The sequence below is a fragment of the Myotis davidii genome, unplaced genomic scaffold (assembly GCF_000327345.1).
Source record: "Myotis davidii unplaced genomic scaffold, ASM32734v1 scaffold448, whole genome shotgun sequence".
Lineage (NCBI taxonomy): Eukaryota > Metazoa > Chordata > Mammalia > Chiroptera > Vespertilionidae > Myotis > Myotis davidii.
The window spans coordinates 3,573,819-3,582,294 of NW_006383009.1; the positions used below are offsets into that span (position 1 = coordinate 3,573,819).

The 8,476-nt window shown below is 57.9% G+C and overlaps 1 protein-coding gene across 2 annotated transcripts in view; it reads left to right on the forward strand.

Moving 5' to 3' along the window:
* Nucleotides 1-527: 527 nt before the first annotated feature.
* Nucleotides 528-8,476, forward strand: part of CERS1 (ceramide synthase 1) — an 11,292-nt gene continuing 3,343 nt past the window's right edge. The window contains exons 1-4 of one of the 2 annotated variants that reach the window (XM_006778350.2): nt 528-652; nt 2,157-2,316; nt 6,262-6,442; nt 8,268-8,429. In XM_006778350.2, coding sequence (XP_006778413.2) covers nt 590-652; nt 2,157-2,316; nt 6,262-6,442; nt 8,268-8,429 — 566 coding nt within the window. In that variant the 5' untranslated portion in view covers nt 528-589. The remainder of the gene's footprint in view (nt 653-2,156; nt 2,317-6,261; nt 6,443-8,267; nt 8,430-8,476) is intronic. The other variant, XM_015557780.1, reaches the window with a different exon arrangement.

Here is an 8,476-nt window from a genome sequence, read left to right on the forward strand (position 1 = left end):
GTACGGCTGGGGACCAGGACATGGGCTGGGGGACCCCGGGCCGCTGTGCACCCCTTTCTGTCTCTGCGAGCTGGGTCCCAGACATGGGGGCCTCGAGCTGTAGGAGCTCTGGGTGCGGAGTCCTGGGCCGCCCCGCGCCCTTTTCTGTCAGTGCGAGATGGGGTTGGGGATGGATGCGGGGGTGTGGCCGAACCGGGAAACCCGCGATGTTGGGTCCCTGACACGGGTTGGGTGTTCGTGATGTGGGGGAACCGGAGCACGACCCATTCGGGTCAGTCCGGGACAGGAGGCCTCAGTGTATAGCCATGGAGGCCTCGTGATATAGGGTCGGTCTGCGTTTGGAACTCGGGCCATGCGAGGGAGGGCGGGGGGCTTGGAGCCCAAGCTGGAGCGGTCCAGGGTCAGTGCAGCCGGCAGAGCCCCCTTGTCTGTGGCTACAGGGTAGGGTCAGAGTGGCTCAGTCGCTGCCTTGCGTCTGCCTGGAGTCAGCGCCCGCCTCCAGGGGGGCAAAGGCCTGGGTTCATCTGCCACGCGGGTGGCCGCAGCCTTGGGGAGGCGGAAGGGCCCGGGGCGGCCTCCGAGGGGCGCGATGGGAATGCCCCGTTTTCAGCGAGCCTGGAGAGCCACCGCCCGGCTGGAGAGTAACCATGAGGTGACATTGGTGCCTGGCCTCCTCCCATCTTAGGGAGGGGTCTGCTTTGGGAGCTGCTGGGAAGGTGCTTGGCCCCCGAGCTCAGCTGCGACTCCCTCCTGGGCCAGCTGGCGTCACCGCGCCCCAGTCTGGCTGGACGTGGCAGGGGTGCAGGGACAGAGCGCCCAGCACCAACAAAGGGGTCTTTCTCTGCTGGCGGGGAAGAGGCTGTTGTCCGGCTGCTCTTGTTCCCTCCCCCTCCCCACATCACCCACGTGGGAGAGACCCTGGCTGTCACCCTGCTCAGGGAGGCGGAGGCAGTATGACAGTGTCCCCCCATAGTTAGCCTGGTCCCGGTTGGGCTTTATTGCTCCCCCACCTTCCCAATTTCCAGCTGGAAGTGGGGAGTCCAGGAGGATGAAGGCCAGTGCTCCTGGGGGGACGTGGTCACTCTGGGACCATCAAGGTGGAATGGGCTCCCCTCCCATGTTCCTGAGGGAGCTGGGCGGGGACAGCAAGGTCAGGTGGTCCCTGACTTTTGGAGTCCCTGGAGGTCGGGCTTCCTTCCCGGTCTGCCCTCCCTCAGCCTCTCACCCCAATTCGAGGCTCGCCCTTCCCAGGAATAGGCAGAGGGGCTGCGGCGGCCGCCAAAGCTCATCTTTTTGGCAGCAGCCTGGTTGCCAAGGGTTACCAGAGCTGGCTCTGGCTGTCTCTATGACAACTGGAGCTGCTCCAGCCCCCTCAGCCTCTGGGAGGGGGGCGGGGCTTGGCCCGACAGCTCTAGAGCTCCGCCCCTGAGGAGCTTGAGGCCCCGCCCCACCCTGGACCCCAGAGTACAATCCCTCAGGACCTCATCATTGCACGCCCCCACCTTCCTCATGTCTTCCCTGATGTCCCCTAAGGTCACCCCATCTCACTGTGCTGCTCTTTCCTTGCCTCATTATCTCTTGGACAAAAGAGAGAATTTCCTCATGTCCTCCCCCAAATACCCACTCCATCTTCCCCCGGCCCTGGTTCCTCTCTGGTCTCCCCAGATTCCTCCTCTGAGGCACCGTTTCCCTCACATTTCTGCCCCAGAGGATCTCCTGCGGTTCCAGCCCCCCACACCCCCAGGTGTTCCCATATTCCCCTCCATGTTCTCGCCACAGGCTCACAGCTACACCCCTCCATGCCTTTTCCTTAATCCCCTGCTGTGTGTCACCCCAGCTCCCCTGACCCCCAAGCCGCTTGACTCCCCTGTGCAGACCCGCTGACCTCCCTTGCTTTATGCTCACATGCCCGCCTCCGAGCCCTCATGGCCTGCCCTCACATTTCCCATCTCTCCCCTCTCACACCTCAGCCAGACAGCTGGGGACTAAGTTTAGTTCTTGGCAGGCACGCGTGGGCTCTGGTTACTCCAGGCGGCTGTGGGTATCAAAGGGCCTCTCCCCAACACTGCCCAGCCCGGGGAATCCCTGGGCCTTGGTCTCCCCACCCTGAAGGAATGGCTCCTAGCCCTGATGGCCACCCATCTTCTCACCCACAGCCCCTGGCCAAGCGGTGCCGCCTCCAGCCTAGAGATGCCGCCAAGATGCCTGAGAGCGCCTGGAAGTTCCTCTTCTATCTGGGCACCTGGAGCTACAGTGCCTACCTGCTCTTCGGCACTGACTACCCCTTCTTCCACGACCCGCCCTCTGTCTTCTATGGTGGGTCCCTAGTGGGGCGAGGGATCGCTCTGCTCTAAACACTGAGGAGAAGGGCACATGGGGAGCTGGCACCCATCAGCCACTCCATTCTGGATGTCTGCTCCAGACAAGGGTGATCAAGGGGCCCTGGGGACGTATTACAGCTCAGGGAGGCATCCTAGAGGGGGTGACCCCTTTCGTGGGTCCAGGGGGGCACTCCAGGTGTCAGGAACAGCACAGGCAAGACCCTGGGGCATGCACAGGCTGGGTGCGTGAGCAAGAGAGCAGGGTAGCAGGAGTTGGAGTGTTTTCTAAATGGGACAGTTTATGGATTATAAAACGCTTCCTCTGGCTGCCATGTGGAGACAGCAATCTTTTAATTTTTTTCTTTAGAGAGAGAGAGAGGGAGGGAGGAAGGGACATTCCAACTTGGAGTAAGGCAGAGAGAGACATCGATTCGTTGTTCCACTTATTTATGGATTCATTGGTTGATTCTTGTATGTGCCCTGACTAGGGGTCAAACCTGCAACCTTGGCATATCAGGGTGATGCTCTAATCAACTGGCCAGGGCTGAAATAGCAAAGTCTTGGGTGAGGATGGTAGCAAGGCCCCGGGGGGAAGTAAGGGACCAGTGTGGTTCAGACCAGCTTGGCAAAGAGATACAGATGGTGAGAAGTGGCTGCACCCATGGATTGGGTTAGATGTGGGGGTAGTCAAGGCCTGGCTCTGGGTGGGATGGACAGAAGTTTGACTGCAGTGTCCTCTATCACCAACAAGCAGGTCCGTATAGAAAATATGGCCTGTGATGGGGAAGGGGGTCCTCTGTTCCTATGCTGACCACCCGGCCGTGTATCATGGATGTGCTTCCTGCCATGTGACATAAACAGCCTGAGAGGGCTCCTGGTGGCACCGTAGGAGGGCCTGGCATGGGGCCCCTGCATAGCAGGGTCCTGGTAACAAGCACTGGGTTTACTGGGCACTCAGCTCTCCTCATGGGATTGTGCTGCCCACATGGCCATTTTCCTATGTGCATTTCCCACGTGGTAAATTTTTAGAGAAGTTTTAGCTGTCATTCAATTTTCCTTTATGCAAATGAACCATAAATTGAACTCTTAAAATTTCAGGCATGGAGTTGCCTCTTGGTTCTTATAAATGATGCTACGATACCATGCTTGCAAGTTACCTGCTTCTTTGAAGGCTCATTTTTTGAGCACCAACTGTATACCAGGTTGTGAGCAGGTCAGAGAAAGCCCCCCAACAGACAGTGAAATATAAAATCTGTTACCAGCGATAAGTGCTGATGCGAACACTTTGGGGAGTGGGGTGTCTCTGAGGGGAGGGCATGCTCTACAGCAATGGGGGTAGCCCCACCAAAGGTGGCTTTTGAGTGAAGACCTGGAAGAAACACATTCCTGGTGCATCAGGAGCAGAGAGAAGCTCACCTGGTCAGGGCAGGGTGTGAGGAGGGCAGGTGGGCAGAAAGGGTACTTACCAGGGGGCTGTGAGCAGAGGTGGGGGCTCCAACCAGGACAGGACTGGACTGAGCAGAGGAGGGAAGTTGTTGATTTAGGAAATGTTTTAGCTTGGCCAGTGTGGCTCAGTGGTTGAATGTCGGCCTATGAACCAGGAGGTCATAGTTCAATTCCTGGTCAGGGCAAATGCCCAGATGGTGGGCTCGATCCCCAGTAGGGGGCGTGCAGGAGGCAGCCTATTGAAGATTCTCTGTCATCATTGATGTTTCTGTCTCCCTTCCTCTCTCTGGGAAATCAGTAAAAACATGTTTTTAAAAGAAAAATGTTTTGAAGGCAGAGCTGGTAGGATTTGCTGCCAAACCAGAGATCGGTGTAAAAGAGGAGGTTCTGGGCTCCCCAGTGAAGTGGGGGGTCAGTAGGGTTGGGTCTAGGGGCGACCAGGAGCTGTGTTTGGGGAGCCCAAGGCCCTGATATTGGAGGTGAGAGAGGGGGTGATATCCAGTCCCCAGAGCAGCAGGTGGGACGTATGGAGAGGAGGCTGGAGGTTGTGAGCAGGTCAGAGCCCGGCCCTCCAACAGGTGGGGAAGGGCAGCTGACGCCTGGACGGTAAATTAAATGCCCCCCTCCCGCCTCAGATCTGGGGCCCGAGGCGGGAGGGGGCATGCTCACCCACGGTGAGTCTTACCGGTGTAATAGGTGGAAGATCTGGTGTCCTCTTTCCACAGTGGACTCTGCATCGAGGCTCTGCATGCTTTCCTTGTAAAGAGGGACAGAGGCACCTGGCCGTTGTGTGTGTGTTGGGGTCGGGGGGAGCCTCCAGCTGCAGATTCCCGATTTGCTGTCAAACTTCGAGAGGCCCCTGGACGTGTTAAACTGGGGGGAGATTAGGTCTGATTCATGGGGAGTTTTGCTTTCTTTTATTAGGTAAAATGCTTGAAACATAAAGGTAACCATTTTGGCTAGACACAAAAAGACAAGTACTGTGTCCACATACAGGAGGCCCCAGAGGAGTCAGATTCATAGAGCAGGGCCTGGGGGAGGGGGCGGGAAGCGGGGGTTCAGCAAGGACGGTTTCAGTTTTACAACAGGAAGGGGTTCTGGGAGGGATGGTGGGGATGGCTGCTCAACAATGTGAATGTGCCTTATGCAGAACTTAAAGATGGTTACGAAGGTTAAAGTTTACGTGGACCGTTTGTTTCTGGCTCCTTTCACTCAGCATCGTGTTGTTTTGTGTGTCTATATATATTTTTATTGATTTCAGAGAGAAAGGGAGAGGGAGAGAGAGAGAAACATCAGTGATGAGAGAGAATCATTGATCAGCTGCCTCCTGCACGTCCCCCACCAGGGATCGAGCCCACAACCTGGGCATGTGCCCCCGACTGGAATCAAACCCGGCACCCCTCAGTCCGCAGGCTGATGCTCTATCCACTGAGCCAAACCAGCTAGGGTTCGGCATTGTGTTTTCTGGGTTCATCCACGCAGTGTGTCCGTGTGTCTGTCTTTTTTGTGGCTGAGTAATAGTCCATGTGTGGAAGGACCACATTTTGCCTGTCCTTTATCTATTGATGGGTTGTTTCCACTTTTTGGCAACTGTGACTAGTGCTGCCGTGGACATGCATGTACAAGGGCCTGTCTAGTCCACTTTCAGTTCCCTTGAGCACATACCTAGGAGTGGAATTTCTGGGTAGCAGGGTCTGTGTGTTTACAGCCTTTGAGCCCCGTGGGGAGAGAGGACAGTTGGGAACACACTCAGAGGCCAGGAGGAGCTGGGGCAGTGCTGGGTAGGGGCAGTGGGGGGCCGGGGAAGTGAGCTAAGACATGGGCCGGAGAGGGGCCCCGGATGGGGATCTGCATGGATCTCCTTTGCAGGAGTGGCCAGAGCACAGATGCAGGGTCATCGTGAGGCAGGGGCATGGGTGGAGCCTAGGAAACAGGGCTCCCGGGGCTCCCTGAGTTAGGGGTGGGGCAGAGGAGGAGCGCCCAGCGAGCAGAGCCCTCGGCCCTGGTAATGGGTGGAGAAGAAAGGGGGTGTCAGCATTGCTGAGAAGGGGTGAGACCTGAGTGAAGGCGGGCAAACTACTTCTGCTTCAGCTGCTGTGCCAGCACCGTGAGGTGGGCAGCAGCCTCCATCCGGTTGGGAAATTGCTGGGGGGAGAGGGGCGGGGCTGGAACAGGAACGTGCCCTCTGGCTGGAGAGGGCCTGGTAATTAAGAGAAGACGGGAAGGGCACCCAGGGAAATCCTGCAAGGTACTGATTTCAGGGGTAGGAGCACCTTTTTCCATAAAACTGAAACTGCTCTAGAAAATAAAGCTTATTAAATAAAAGAGAACAGGTGGAGAATTGGGGTGGAAAACCAGTGGCCGGTACATCTGCAGGCACGTGGCCTGCCCCGGCACGGGGGGACTCACGCCTGGCTCCAGAGCGTGTGGGGTCACTTGGGTCCCTCGGTGGAGGCCCTGCAGGTTCGATTTGACTCGGTCCGGCTCTCCCCAGACTGGACACCAGGCATGGCCGTGCCTCGGGACATCGCGGCCGCCTATCTGCTGCAGGGAAGCTTCTACGGCCATTCCATCTATGCCACGCTGTACATGGACGCCTGGCGCAAGGACTCGGTGGTCATGCTCGTCCACCACGTGGTCACCCTGGTCCTCATCGTCTCCTCCTACGCCTTCCGGTGAGTCGAGGAGGGCGGAGGGCACTGCATGAGCAAGGGCGGGAGGCTGGCACAGGGCAGGGCTGGTGCCTGGGGGGAGGGGGCATCGGGGTGTTCCTGGGGGAGGGTTCCAGAGAGATTCAGGGGGACAGGGTGAACAAGGTGCAGGGAGCCCCGTCCCATCCCCTCCCTCCCCTCCTCCAGCCCCACCCGGGTGGCACCTCGACCAGGTCACGTAGCAGGTGTTTCCTGAACGCCCGCCATGTGGCAGGTGCTGCTGGGAGCACAGCCATGAGCAGCTAACCCTGCAGCCTAAGAGCCCGCACGTGGCCACTGATCCTCTCCGAACTACAGCCTGCTGATTGTTCTCAAATCCACCCCAATTTCACAGGCAGAGGAATAAAAATACCTCGCCAAGGCCTGTGTTACATCCATCCCACGTTGAAATAACAATATTTTGGGTATACGGAGTTCATTAGAATATATTATTTTAATTTCTCTCTTTTTTAACATGGGTGATAGAAAATCTAAATGAGGTCTACACTCTTGTCCGGTTCCTGTCAGCCTCACTGCTCTAGCTGCACCCTCCAATGTAGGAGCTGCTGGTTACAAGGGGCTATTTCAGCTTTAATTAAGCTTAAATAAAATCACACATTCTGCCCTGGCCGGTTGGCTCACTGGATAGAGCACTGGCCTGTGGCCTGAAGAGTCCCGGGTTCGATTCCGGTCAAGGGCATGTGCCTCGGTTGCAGGCTTCTCCCTGGCCCAGGCCCTGGTCAGGGCACATGCAGGAGGCAACCAATCAATGTGTTTCTCTCTGTCTTGCCCTCTCTCTTCCACTCTCTCTAAAAAAAAAGATCAATGGAAAAATATCCCCGGGTGAGGATTAACAACAACAAAAAATCACACATCACGCATCTGTCCCTCAGGCACCCCACCCACCTTTCAGCTGCTCAGTGGCCACATCTGGCTGGTTGCTCCCATGGGGTAATGCAGGTATAGAACCTTCCTGTTGTTCTAGAAAACCCGTAGATAGCACTGCTCTGGAGGATAGAACCAGATAACAGCCCCCACCGCCCAGAAAAGGAAAACGAAAGAAAGAAAAGAATAATTTGTTTGAAGGTATTAGCCATGGAGGCCTGCAGGGACGGTGAGGTGTCCGTGGGGCGGGTGGAAGGGGTGACAGCTCAGTGAGGAAGACCAGGAGGTGGAGGAAGGCTCTGCCAGCGCCGGGAGGTACGTTAGGTGCTGGGAGCAGCACGTGCAAAGGTCCAACAACAGGAAGGCCAGTGTGGACAGAGACCTGGTGAGGGAGACCCATGGCCCGATCCAGGCTGAGTTCAGGACCTGGGCTCAGGCAGCGTAAGGGGAACACTGGGGCCGGGGGGGACGGCTCTCAGGCCTCCTTAGACCCTCAGGGGGCACGCGTTTCCGAGGCACCTGCAGCTTTCATATCAAGAGCGAAGTTCAGGTAAATCCCAGGGGCCTGGGAACGTCGGCGAGTGTATGGGGGATCGGGACACAGAATGGCCCTGGCCTGCGGGAGCCAGCAGTCCTGGTGGGTCAGAGGTCACAGAGATGAGGACGGATTAGAGAAAGGACTTCCAGGCAGGCCCCTGGGCACCTGGGCACAGTGAGTGAGGACCCCGGGGCGCTGTCCCCCGGCGAGTGCAGTCTGTGCTGCCGCAGACCTGCCCTTTGGGGCGTCGGGCCGGGCAGGTGACCAGCGGGGTGGCTCGGAAAGGCAGGGAAGATGTGCCCCAGGGGCCTGTCTTGGGGCCCTCAGGGCAGGGATTGGGACGCTGTGTGACCTGCCCTCCCCCCTCGGCCCGGCTTCCCTCCTCAGGTACCACAGCGTGGGCATCCTGGTGCTCTTCCTGCACGACATCAGCGACGTGCAGCTGGAGTTCACCAAGCTCAACGTCTATTTCAAGTCCCGCGGAGGCTCCCACCATCCTCTGCACGCCCTGGCCGCGGACCTGGGCTGCCTCAGCTTCAGCCTCAGCTGGTGAGCTGGCGGGAGGGAGGGGCTGGTGGGAAGAGGCGGGGCGGGGG